The sequence below is a fragment of the Leucopleurus acutus genome, assembly GCF_964270905.1.
Source record: "Leucopleurus acutus genome assembly, chromosome: 6".
NCBI classification, from domain to species: Eukaryota; Metazoa; Chordata; class Mammalia; order Artiodactyla; family Delphinidae; genus Leucopleurus; species Leucopleurus acutus.
In genome coordinates, this window is record NC_139149.1 from 116,296,892 (window position 1) to 116,310,300 (window position 13,409).

General features: G+C 51.7%; 1 protein-coding gene across 1 annotated transcript in view; it reads left to right on the forward strand.

Moving 5' to 3' along the window:
- The first annotated feature begins 441 nt into the window (after nt 1–441).
- The window catches only part of TRAF3IP1 (TRAF3 interacting protein 1), a 66,565-nt gene continuing 53,597 nt past the window's right edge, over nt 442–13,409 (forward strand). The window contains exons 1-7 of the mRNA XM_082840883.1: nt 442–616; nt 3,777–3,845; nt 4,273–4,434; nt 6,219–6,362; nt 6,466–6,861; nt 9,264–9,335; nt 10,408–10,483. Coding sequence (XP_082697009.1) covers nt 494–616; nt 3,777–3,845; nt 4,273–4,434; nt 6,219–6,362; nt 6,466–6,861; nt 9,264–9,335; nt 10,408–10,483 — 1,042 coding nt within the window. The 5' untranslated portion in view covers nt 442–493. The remainder of the gene's footprint in view (nt 617–3,776; nt 3,846–4,272; nt 4,435–6,218; nt 6,363–6,465; nt 6,862–9,263; nt 9,336–10,407; nt 10,484–13,409) is intronic.

Here is a 13,409-nt window from a genome sequence, read left to right on the forward strand (position 1 = left end):
TAGCCTCAGAGAAAAGGAGTTACTCTTCCGAGAAGCCATGTTAAGTAACAACAGGATAAGGTATGTGTCTTTCGAGATAACTTAGTCCAGTCCCCCCGAAATGAATCTTGGAAGCTGTGTTGCTGCTATCAAGTCCTCGGGAGGGCTCCTCTAACGCGGGGCGAACAGCTTTTTCCCGAGGCTGCTGAGCGGTGGAGGGGTTCGGCGCTGTCACCGGGCAGGGACGCTGAGGCAGCCCCACCGCAGACACCGCCCGCGTGCGCGCGCAGTCGGACAGGGCCCGGGGCGCCGCCGCGGGTCCGTTGCTAAGGCCGCGCCGCCCTGGCGACCGAGGGCCGCGGCCCCGCGCACGCGCCTTGGCCGACTCCGGTGCACTGTGGGATGGAAACCCGAGCGGCGCGTCTAGGCTGGACCTGGCGGCGGCGGCGGGGCCGGCGGCGGCCGGGGAGCGGGGTTTAGGCTCGGCGGCCGGCGAGACGCGGGCGGCGCCGCCATGAACGCGGCGGTGGTGAAGCGGACGCAGGAGGCTCTGGGGAAGGTGATTCGGAGGCCGCCGCTGACGGAGAAGCTGCTGAACAAGCCCCCGTTCCGCTACCTGCACGACATCATCACGGAGGTGAGCGCCGGGCCGGGGCGGGGGTCGGGGTGCAGTCCGGGGTTCGTCGGGGTCGGGGCCGGGGTCCCGGTGCGCTGTCTGGGTGCGGGCTGGGGGTCAGGGCCCTTGTGGGGCTCGGGGTGCGGGCCGGGGGTCAGGGCCCTTGTGGGGGTCGGGGTGAGGGCCGGGATGCGGGTCGGGGGTCACTGCCGGGTTGTGGGTCGGGACCAGGGCTGGCGTCAGGGTGGGACCTCGCGTCGCTGAGCGCGTCCCCTGCCCGAGGAGCCGGGCTTTGGCCGGATTCCGCGGCGCCTCTGCTCTCACCCCTGTGCTCCCCCTTCGCGCCACCCCCCTGAGCCCCCTCTTCCGGGGAGACTCCCGGCCCCTTGGGGAGCATTCTTATTTCTTCCCATCCTACCCATGTATCTCTTAGAGCACATCTTCCACTCTACCTGGCAAAGCTGTTTCTGTGATTTTTTTTTGCTGCGGTGTCTAGCATGTGGAGAGTGCTTACAAATCCCGGGAGAAAGAAATCATTCTTTTTTTTTTGTATAAACTCCCTCTCCCTAAGTTTTCTTCCACCTGCTCCACTGTGGTCACCACATACTGGATGCTTAATCAGTACCTGTGGGTGAATTGATTGAAGGTGGTTTAGGGGACCTGAAAAGAAGACGCTATAAAAGAGCAGGTCAGTATTTGCTGATAAACGACAGAGCATGTCTTGAGATTGGTTGTCTGTAAACTTTTCCCCACTGGCTGGTGAATTCCTGAGTGACGTGGACGGTAGCTTGTTTGTTGGCATATCCTGGGTACGGTACACAGAAGGGGCACGACATTCATTGTTGAATGGAATCAGTCAAGGCTCCTGTAACTCAGGGTGGCAGCGCCCATTTCCGTGGCACACCTGAGTGCAGTGTTGACCTTGGAAACTCGGGCATGCTCTTGGGGAGTTAAGAGCTCAAACTTGCAGGTGTCCAGGGGCTCAGGCTCCCACTCTTGCCCCATGTTTGTCCTTAAACTTCACTTCTCACTCTTTCCAGCAGGTGCTGGAAATTACACAAATTTTGCTCTGCTTGTGTTTGCTATCTCAGCTTAGCTTACAATGTGTGCCTCTCTCTGTTAAAAACCCTAATCGTGCTTACAGCTCTCTTGAAACCCACCCACATCCCAAGGGCTGCCTTGACTGGCCTCCCGCTCCTCCTAAGCTAGTGCAGCACTTAGACCTGCCCTGGACAGTGTTTGGGGAAGGGACGTGGCTGCGTGGAGAGCCTGGTGGGAGCCGGGCCTTGAGCTGCATCACCCCCGCCCTGTGAAGTAGGCAGGTAGCGTCCTCTAACCCAGGAGGGGTCAAGTCACTTAGCCAGGAGGTGAGTGGCCAACTACAGCGGTTGCCGCCCAGCCTCACACTTTCATTTTCTGTGTTAGTCCCATCTCTTCACTGAAACAGAGCCAGGAAGGAGGCTGGGGCCATACCTCGTCCTGTGGGTCTTGGTGTGGCCCTGGGCTCATGGTGGCTGCTGTCCCCACCTCCTGGAAGGGCGGAGGAGGAGGAAGGTTTGGGCAGGAACCGGCTTGGTTGGCCAGGTAGCCAGGGTGTGGGGAAGGAGTTCTGTGTTCCCAATCGGGATCCACTGGTCTGCTTTTCTTCCTCAGTTTTTTCCTAATCTAAGGTCAAAATTAATTTCTCTACCTGTGTAAAGATAAATACGTTAATTGTCACCTACTCAATAAAGATGTTAGGACAGTTGACATCTGGAAAGCATTTTCAGTAAATATGTGCAGATCCTTGTACGAAAATTCTTCACTGCCCCTGAGTATTGTATTCAAATCTCCCTGTTAGTATTTTAGCTACTGCTAAACCAACTCTGCCTCTTTCATAAATTGAAGCACTGATCCTGCGAAATTCACGCCTCTTGTTGGTTAAAATGACTGCTCACAAGTTTAACTGTCAGCACACTGGAAAAAGCTCCAAAGGTTTTTCCTTTTGAGGATGCAGAAGTTCCAGGAATGTTAAATGCAGGATACTCCTAATATTCCACCTGTTTTGTCAGGAAGAAAACCAGCACAGCTGTTAAGTAGTTTGAGGAATGAAAGCTAGCTTAATTAATAGCTAGCTAGTTGTAGCTTGGTCTCAGAGAAGGAGCCTAATATTAGTGTGGGACTGTCTTTTTTTTTTTTTAAGGTAATAAATACTCTTTATATCTGACCCAGGACACACACATATAGGCAATGTTCATCTTAACTACATACAGTGCAGTCTGATATTTTCTTTTATGTTTTATTAAAAAAATGCTTATTGCTACCCATTACATTGACCTTATAGTGACCTGCCGCATTTTGAAAACCTCTGGTCTGAGAGAAGCCAGGGCCCTGGTGTGTCTGGAGGTGGGGAGGAACAGAACACATCACCACCCCCAAAGCCTGACTGAGGGGTAGCTGGGAGGTCCAGGTTGACTGAGGAGAGGAAGGGGTGGGGGGAGAACAAAAGTGATGTGGCACAGAGCACCCCTGTGTCCCAGGAAGTGAGGAGAAACCCAGGCTGGGAAGTCCCTCTTCTTTCCAAAGTCCACGCTCTCCACTGCCCTGAGCCGTCCTCACAGGAGGCCGTTTCCTGTCTGTGCACCTCTCGGGGCCTCCTCGTGGTCGTGAGGCTAAGTCCATATTCCTGATGGCTTCAAAGGCCATCCAGTCAGGCCCGTGCTGACTCCCTGGCCTCAGGCTCCTCTTGTCGAACTTCCTCTGGCCCCTTGAACAGGACCTAGTTGGACCTTGTGGGACTGTTTCTTTTGCCTGTCACGTGCTTCCTCAATACCCGCTCCCCCAATTCTTCTCCTGTAAGCTTCTGGTCTTAGTTTAGATATGATTTGCTCTGGGAAGTGTTCCCCGACTCCCCGGGGCCTCCTGCACCTGGATTAGGAGGGATCCTGTCCCCCGTTATAGCCCCGTGGGTCCATCGTGTTCACCTGTCGTCACAGCCAGGCTGAGTTCTGTGAGGACCAGGCTGGCTCCTGCCGGGACAAGGCCTGGCACATGGCAGACGCTCAGTGCTCATTGCGTCAGTGGATGAATGACGTCCTGGGCGTAGACAGATCCAGGCGGCCCTTAGCGTGGGCAGTGGGCGAGGCCAGGGCACGGGCTGTCCCATGGGGCGCTGACCATGGCCTCGCTTTATCTTTTGAAGGTGATCAGGATGACCGGTTTCATGAAGGGCCTCTACACAGACGCCGAGATGAAGTCCGATAACGTTAAGGTAGGTTTGAGGCACTGTCCCTGCTCGCCTTCGTGAACGGGGTTTTTGTGAGCGGTGCGCTGTGGTGGCCCCTCGCTCACGGCTGACCTGTGGCTGGCATGCGAGGCTGGTGGCTCTGGGCGTTGCCAGGTTCCCTTCCTCACTTCGTGGTCTTTTCAGCAGCTGCCTAGCACGCTAACGTTATCCTGGAGGAATGGAATGAGTGTTCCAAAGGTTAGTGATGCTAGCCCACCACCTACAGCTAAAAGCTTTACCGAAGATTTTTTTTGGTGGTTGTTGTTATAAAGAGTCAGGATTTCTAAATTTAACACACATCTAAAAATAGCTTTTTATCTAAACGGGAACTGTGCCTGTTGGACATACTGAAGATAATGCAAGCTCTTTTTGAAGTATTTTAATATTTGTGTTTTAAATGGAAATCTTTCAGGATAAAGACGCCAAAATTAGCTTCCTTCAGAAGGCCATAGACGTGGTGGTCATGGTCTCCGGAGAGCCACTGTTGGCAAAACCGGCTCGGATCGTGGCTGGGCACGAGCCTGAAAGGACCAACGAGCTGCTCCAGAGAATCGGAAAGTGCTGTCTCAACAAGGTAGCGCCGCCCCCGAGCTGGAAGCTGCCAGCGCGGGAGGGATGACCAGACGGGGAGGGCAGGCCACGCAGCGGAGCCGAGGTGTTTAAGGAGGGGGTTTTAACCCTGTGCTTGCAGTCTGACCCCACCTCTCCTGGAGCCTCAGAGTTGCAGAAGTAGTTTAAAGCTGTACACTGAAACAGATAAGGCAGTGCTACGCACAGGGTCTATGAGCTGTCAGCATCAAATAGGGACTCCACAGGCACTTTGCTCGTGGGCACGTGGCTGGAGGCTGCGTGCCCGGCCTGCTGAGCCCTGCATCCTTTCTCCTTTTGGGCCTCCTTTCAGGGCAGGTGACTGTTTCCAACCGGGTGGCCGGAGGAGCTGCTTTTCTTCATCTTTGGGGCTTGTGGGATGTCCCTGTTCTCTGCCCGCCTTTCCAGCCTCTTGGGTCTGCTTCCCTCCCTCTTTCCCTCCTCCCCTCCATCCCTCCCTCTCCCCTGGTGGGTGTTTGCAGAGCTGTGCTGCCTTCACAGAGATCCCGTTTCACTTGTGCAGGGACTGGATTTCCTGAGATCCTCACCAAGGGCTGGAATCTTGGCTTCTCCCTCACAGTCCAACTGGGCCGTAGGAGCAGGTCATCCCCAGGGCCTGCCTTCTTTGTGGGATCTGAGTAGCCCCCAGGGGAGCGGAGTTGGACCTTTATCAAGGGCATGGCTAACAGAGCCCTTCATGGACCTGATGGGCTGAGGGCTCACCTTCCATGTTACCAAGATGGGAAAGGTGGGCTTCAGCTCACACAGCAGCAGTGGGAGATGGAGAGTGGGATCAGACTGGCCCCCGGGGCCTCAGGGTAGCCTCGCCCTGGTGTGCTGGGTCCAAGGCATGGAGATGCAGAGGCTCATCTTCCAGTGCGCTGACCTCTGTCCCCCGCCCCCACCCCCAGATCCTTCTCGTTGCTCATCTTTCCAGAAAGCAAATCTGACTAGCCTTCCTGCTGAATCCCTCGCCCCCAGCTCCGTGCACCGCTCACGAAGCCCGTCTCCTCTGGTCCTTTTCTCTCATCTCTCACCTTGTGCCTGCGCCCCTGAGGGCTCCTGCCCTGGTCTCGCTCCCTCACTTGTGCTGCTGCTTTCTCTGTGCGGAGCTGCTTCCCGGGAGCCGTGTGGGATTGGCTGCTCTTGCTGGAACCCCCGTCGTGTTCCCCCAGCGCACTGACTTTTGGTTGTTGTGTTTGGCCGCCTCGCTGGTGTGCAGCGTGTCCTCGGCCCGCGGTCTAGTGCCGGGCGTGTAGCAGTCACTCAGCGCAGGCTTGCGGAAGGCGGGAGTGTGTGGCCAGTGGGATTCCTGACCCGAGGTGTTCAGAGACTCGGGGGCGGTCAGGGCTGCTGCAGCAGGGATTTTGGCATTTGATGGGGCTCCGGTTAGGTCATTCCTTAGGCCCTTTCGGTGCTGGGCCTCTGTGGCCCCGTGAGAAGTGAAGGGTGTCGTAGTCGTGTGGCCAGCTTTGGCGTCCTTGAACAGCACACACGTCCACGCTTGGCACCTTGGGTAGAAGGGACCCAGGGTTCATTTAGCTTGAGTGGACTGTGCGGTTACCGCAGGAGTGCTGGAGGGCTCAGGTAGAGGAGATGCTGTACGTTGTCTGTGGTAACGTTCATTTCCTTTTAATATTTTATCCTTTGAAATCCATTAGGAGACAAAGATTCCGTTTAATGAGCAATCTTTGAATGTTGACATTCATGTTTATTAAATGTACTAATTTCATCGCAACCTTGCATTTTATTTCCTCACGTTGGGACAAGCTCTCCAGCGACGATGCGGTGAAGAGAGTGTTAGCTGGAGAGAAGGTGGAAACAAAAGGAAGGTCCTCACTGACGTCGAAACCTCAAGAATTGGATAATAAGAACGTGAGGGAGGAAGCATCCAGGGTTCATAAGGATAAAGAGGTGAATGCAAGTTACGTGCATCTGAAAATGAAATAATGAGGCTTTTTGTGGTTCAGGTAGACATTTATAAGTGATATTGTCATCCAGCTTTTTTTTTTCCTAGGATAGAAGAAACTCTGAAATAAATGAGAGGAATACAAGCGGAGGTCGAAAACAGAAAGAGGAAGAAAGCAAACCAAGAGAAAAGGAAAGGGACAGGGAGAAGGCCAAGGAGAATGACCGAGACAGACACAAAGATCCCGAGAGAGACAAGTGCCACGAAGGGGAGAGCGAGCGGGCCAAGAACAGGGCCCGGCCGGAGAGGGCCAGGGATAAGGGCGCAGAGCGGGAGAGCGAGCGGAAGAACGAGGGCGGAAAGGAGGAGAAGTGGAAAGACCGGGAGAGCGAGCGCGAGCGACACAAGGGCCAGGAGCGGGCCCGGCAGAGGGTGCGGGACGGGCAGCGCTCCAGGGACCCCGACAGGGAGAGGAGCCACGAGCGCGAGAAGCCGGGGAGAAAGGTAAGTCCTGTCGGAAAACCTCTGCCTTTAACTTAGAAAGGGTTCGTGGTGTTCTCCACAACGACTCTGGTCTTGGTTGTAGTGTGATTAGGAAACTGGATTTCTTTATCACCAATTTAAAATTCTGACAGTCGTGGATTCCTAGGAGAACCTTAAAGCGATACTGGTTTTTGCTTTTCCTGTCTGCTGTGTGTGTGTGCCTTTGGGCGTTCTCCTGGAGACTGGGGATCAGTGGGTCCCGTGGCTTTGTGAGCAGCGTTTCCAGGCAGCCTCAGTGTGTGGGGTCCCCGGGGTGTGGGCATGGCTGCGTTTATTAAGGATTGGGGATACTTTCTAAGTCTCTGAAGCATTAGCAGATGAGTAAAATGAGACCTCAGTTTACTGAATTCTTGTTTAATTAAATTTTCAGGTAAATTTAGGGTTTTCCAGAAAATTCTTTTGGTTTCAGACACTGTTTTCTAGAGGTGCAGGTTATTTCGGACCCACTGTAAATAGGGTAAGTCTCCGGGCAGGGCTGGCATTGCAAATGCTGGTTCTTGCAGGGACATCAGGTAACTGTAAAGTGTCCTGGGCAGGTCCTGGAAATCCTCTGGTCTCCAGCTGCTAGAAAGGAGGAAGCTGAGCTCTGGGAAAGCACAAGGTCTGCTGAGTGAGGCGGCCAGGCGGTGAGGGGCTAGCTTGCTCTTTCCTGCTGAGCCGGCCTCTGGTTTTGTGGCCTCGCATCCCTGGCACCGGGAGGTGAGCGGGCTCCGTGGGACGGACTGCACGCCAGGCCTGGCAGCTGGTCTGCTCGGTGGTTCTGTTGGCTGTCGGTATGCTACCTGGGACCCTGGGGTCTCCCAGGGACACCCTGGAGTCATGTAACCCACCACGGCGTATGTATCATAAGAGCCCGGTTTCCCGTAGGAGTTTTAGAAATAACAGAGACCTTCCCCGTCTTTTGCTTCTTTCTAGAGGTCTAAGAAAAGTCTTTTTCGCTGAGCCGGTTTTAGTGTGGTGCTCGAACATTCTAGTGCACTTTACTGTGCACGAGGCAGCCCCTGCCTGGGGCACCTTCTCAGCCCTCCAGGCCTTCAGACCCAGTGTCCCACCCATGATGTTCACTGAGGTTGCTGGTGGTATGACTGGTTTTTTAAGTAGAGAGACAGTTCCAAAGAGAACTTTTATAGGTGGATATATGGGACGTATTGGAGCCACGAGCGAGGCGTGCTTTTGTTTAAATGTGTGAGACCAGGGTGAACGGACTGCGTTCCTGCTCCCAGCTGGCCCTTGTTGGCCGAAGGCAGGTGTTCATAGACCTGTCGTGGTGATTTTGCTGGACTGGCCCTTCTGTGTCCATCTGGGGCTCCTTTGTGGAACAGGGCTCTGGGGGCAGGCTGCTGTCTCCCCCAGGAGTGGTGGGACCCCCAGAGAGCCGAGCCTCGAGGCTTCCGGGAGGGCAGCTCCAGGAAAGAGGAGACTCAGCTCTCACCTGGGCCCTGCCGGGCAGTCTGCAGCCTCCAGTCGAATCCCATGAGTTAGAAGAGACGATGGTGAGACATTCTCAGCCTGTGAAACAGCAGGTATGAAGGCACTCTGAGAAGTCACGGGTGTGTCCCCGTGTGGCGGTGGAGGATGAGTCTGAGGTCAGAGTGGCCACGTGTGGGTGCTGCCCTCCTCCCATGTCTGCAGGGAGCTGAGCACTCTGGGCTGGGGGGACCCCAGGCACAGAGCCCGGCCCGCACAGGAAACTACTTCGGATATAGTCTGCTACCTTCATAGTTAAGTCGTGAGGACAGTTAATTGTTGAAGTACTCAACAGGCATCCACTGCTTTTCATGGAGGAAAATCTCAGTGATCGTGTCTCTTCTACTCCTTATGTCGAGATATGTCTTTCTGAGAGTTGATTTAAGTGTGAGGTTTTTTAAGGTGTTGATTTAACATGCTTACAGTTTTCACGTCATTTTTGTTTTGAGAGTGCTTTCCTGATGTAGCGTCTGGAGACTTTGCTCAAAAAGAACTGCTCCATTGGGAGGTGACAGTGGTTCCCTCACAGAAGATAGGAGTGGGCGACTCCCTTGTTTCCAGATTCCCTGTGTGTTCCTGGAACATCTCCGAGAAGTCTGGCCTGGCGTAGGGACCGCGTGGGCCTGGGAGCCGCTGCTCCCTGCGGTTCCCTGCGAGGCCCTGCCCCTGCTGCCCTTGGCCTCCTGGTCAGCCCCCAGTGGGCGGAGATCTCGGATAGGCCTTTGGAGGTCCAGGCCACACAGCGACCACAGTGGGGCGGGGCTGGGATGTGACGTGGTGCTCCCGTGTGAAGGGTTATCTTGTTGGTCAGCGTTAGAGAAAACATCTCGGCGCGTTTTTAGATGTTACGGACTTGAGTAATTCTAGAGTTTGAAAAAAAAAATTTTTTTTTATAGTCCTCAAGCTCAGGAGAGATGTCTAAAAAGTCGTCAGATGGATCTTTCAAAGACTCCAAAGCTGAAACAGAGGTAAACTTGAAAAAATAATTTTGAGAGGCATAAACCCATAAACCCATAGCTGTGTTGAAATAGTAAGTGCTGTGTGTGGTCCACCCCCAGTCCACGGAGGCACGGGGTGGGGCGTGGCGGAGGCTCACACACAATAGGTCCATATTTATTTTGTCGTAAAAGTACCGCTTTAAAGGGTTTACTGCCTGCAAGGTAGGTGGGGTGTGTTTATTCTCTGCCTCTCTGTGGTGGACTCTTGGGTCTCCTCGTACCTTTATGTGACAAGTATGATGTGCGGAGTACAGAGGGGTAAGGCAGTCATTTGGGGAGAGGATGGAGGTGGCACTTTGGAGGAGTCTGGGAGAGGATTAAGTCATGAGGCAGGCAGGGACCGGAGAGCCGGCTGGAGGGACCCGTCCAAGCTCTGCCTGGCCCGGTGGGACCCTGCAGTGCAGTTCCTGTGGGTGAGGTCCAGGCCAGGCCGGGCTGTCTTGGGGAGGTTAGACTCACCCCAACTTCATCGTCCAGTTTGCATTTCAGAAAGTATATCCGGGCAGCCACAGGCAAGATGGACAGGCGTGGAGTGGAGGCTGGGAGGCTAGTTAAGAGGCCCTCATGGCAGGTTGAGGGAGGGGTCGGGCCAGGGAACTGAGCCAGCGGTGGGAGGGACGGGATGTGCTGTTTTCTCTGATTTACGCTCTGTTTAAACACACTGTGTACGTTTTCACTCTCAGAGTTGTTCACAAATGCATTGAGGTAATTAAGCATATAGCGACAGAAGTTGAGTCCTCATAAACTCATCTGATGAGAGTGATTCTCAAGGTATGGTCAGTGGACGGCTGACCTTTTTAGGGCTGTACCAAAAAGTGGAATTCTGCATTTAGAGTGAAAGAGCTTTCGGCTTCCTTCTAATCCACACTCTTAGGTCTTAAGTGCTTAGCTGCGCTGACTTGGAGTCAGTTCCCCTTTGAATGCGTACGGATGTTATTGTGTTTCCTGTTTGTTCTTCCTTGAGCTTGAATAATAAATCTGCTCATGGTGTCGCTCTGTGGTGCATCAATTAATTTATATTTTTCATTCTCTTTTCTTTAAGACTGAGATTTCCACTAGAGCATCCAGGTCAGTGACAACAAAGACATCAAAACGGCGATCCAAAAATTCAGTGGAAGGTACTGCAAAATTTATCATACAATGTAGCTGAAAATACTAGATTCTTTTTTCTTAATTTATTTTATTTTTGGCTGCGTTGGGTCTTCGTTGCTGCGCACAGGCTTTTCTCTGGTTGTGGTGAGTGGGGGCTACTCTTCGTTGTGGTGCGCAGGCTTCTTATTGCAGTGGAGCATTCTCTTGTTGTGGAGCATGGGCTCTAGGCGCGCCGGCTTCAGTAGTTGTGGCACGCAGGCTTAGCTGCTCCGCAGTATGTGGGATCCTCCTGGACCAGGGCTGGAACCCATGTGCCCTGCATTGGCAGGCGGATTCTTAACCACTGTGCCGCCAGGGAAACCCAATACTAGATTCTTTGCTTTAGTCACAACATCTAGTAGGAAAAAGCTTCTGTGACTAGAAAGCGGATTTGCCTTTGGAAGGAACAAAGACTGTGTGAAAATGATGAAGATATATGGTTTTCACACCCACATGCATGTGCATGCCCTCGCACACATGTGTGAGCTCACGACACCAGGGGCAGAGTACACCTGCGTGATCTGTGTTCCAATCTAAAAGATGTGACTGAATGTTAATTTTCCAGAAATATTTATCAGTCATCCGTGTCTCACTGACTCTTCTGAATGGGTAAGCAAGTTTAGTCCTGATGCAGGACGGACATCAAGAGCGTCCTGCCCTTAGACAGGTGATGTTTATGCATTTAAAACATAGCAGAAAATGTCACTGGCAGTCATGCTAAAAGCTGAAGCTGAAGCAAACGGGCCTGGCCTGGGTTTGCCCGAAGATGTGTCTCCTTGTGACAGACCAATAAGTAGGGAAAGAATGTCAGTCCAATGCAGGGAAATACAGTTGGAGGCTGGCAGTGTCGGAGGCTTTCAGTGGAAGCATGAAGTTACTTTGAATGAGCGGTAGTAGTTCCTGAAAAGTCATCCTTTTCCTAAATTGTAAAACTTAAAGAAGTATGGCAAGAATGTAGTAGTTGGAATTTTTCACTGAGAAATTGAACTTAGGTGGTAAGTTCCACTCTTTGACATTGATAAATGCTTTAGTGAACTTCTTTGTGACAGAAACTTTCTCTTCCTTTTGGGCGATCTCTGTGGGATAGGTTCCCAGGGTATAATTACTGGCACAGAGGGCCATTATGGACATTGTAAGGTTTTAGCTACGGTGGACACTGTCCGTACCCTCTACCCCACACCTTCTCTGGGGATTTGTTTGAAAGGCTCGCTGATTTTGATAGATGGAAAACACTCAGAGTCTGAGTGTTCTTAATTTGTGTGAGCTCCCTGTATGTTAAGGACATCTGCCAATTTTTTTTAAAGTATTTATTGTTTTATTTTTTTTAATTGGGGTATAGTTGTTTTACAATGTTGGGTTGGTTTCTACTGTACAGGGAAGTGGAGTTCCCTGTGCTAACAGCAGGTTCTTATCAGGTATCTATTTTAGGTATGTATGTCAATCCCAATCTCCAAATTCATCCCACCACCACCCCCCTGCCGATTTTTAAATAAGTATTTGTTTCTTATATTTTTTTCCACTTTTTTAATTCTAATTTTGTTTGGTTACTGACTTGCCTAGGTGTTTAATTTTTTTTTTTTTTTTTTTTTTTGCGTTATGCGGGCCTCTCACTGTTGTGGCCTCTCCCATTGCGGAGCACAGGCTCCTGATGCGCAGGCTCAGCGGCCATGGCTCACGGGCCTAGCCTCTCCATGGCATGTGGGATCCTCCTGGACCGGGGCACGAACCCGTGTCCCCTGCATCGGCAGGCGGACTCTCAACCACTGCGCCACCAGGGAAGCCTAGGTGTTTAATTTTTATGCACTGGAAGCTACCAGTCTTTTTTCTGTAGTTTTTCCAGAGATTTGAGAGATGAAGGTTTGTGTTTTGTCATACGTTTTAATATTTAATCTTTTTGGTTATCTCGTATTTTAATTCATGGTATAAAATGAAGCTCTGCATTTATTTTTTCATAATAACTCATCAGGTGTTCCAGGGTCACTTACTAAATAATTGTTCCCTTCCCTCCTGCTCTGTGATCTCCCCACATGCCTTTTGGAGTCTGGAGTCTGGTGTTTCTGTTTTTGTTTTTTCTCTACGGTTTTCTGTTTCACTACTAGTTCCCTATCATTTTTCTTTTCAAAGACGTTTTAAGCCCTTTTATTTGCTATTCTTCCAGATGTATTTTGTAATCACTTCATGAGTCAAAGAATCCCACATCCCACAAAACAAATGGATGAGGATGTAATTGGACTTGGGTGAAACTTAGGCTTTCGTTATTCTGGGAAGATTGGATACCTCTACTTTCAAGTTAGACAGGGGTCTCCTCCTCTCCCGAGATGTGTGTTGGGTGCTTGGGTGTGTCTGTCAGTCAGGGATTGCTCGATTGTTTGTTTTGTTTTCAGTTTTTTTGGAAATGGTATCTTTCTTCCCCTCATTAATTTTTACTGATCGTTGTTGGAATATAGAAACTTCATTGATTTTTGTAAATGTATCTTAAATCTAGCTTGTATTGAATCTTAACCCATAATTGTTCCATTGATGTTTTGATTTTCTAAGCTGATGGTCGTATCATCTGCTTTTCTTTTTTACTAACTCAGGATGTTAGCATCTGAGTTAACCGGTAAGCTTGAACTGTAGGGTTCCTTGTATTTGATCTTTGAGAGATTTGGTTATCAGAGAGTTGCCAGCTTTAAGACACTAAGGTTTACTGAGCTGTTGACAAATTGGTGAACTCTTCCTTCCCTGCCTCTGCTAGTCGGGCACTGACCTCACCCCGGGTCCTTGCCCAGCAAAGCTGGCGCTGCGCCCTGTCGTGCTGCCTCGCTTTAGCGGGTAGCATTAGGGGAAGGGTCCAGCACCCAGGAGGTGTGCGAGACACAGGTCCTCTGTGTTCCCGCCGAGGAGCGAAGCCTTGCCTTTACTAGAGAGGGA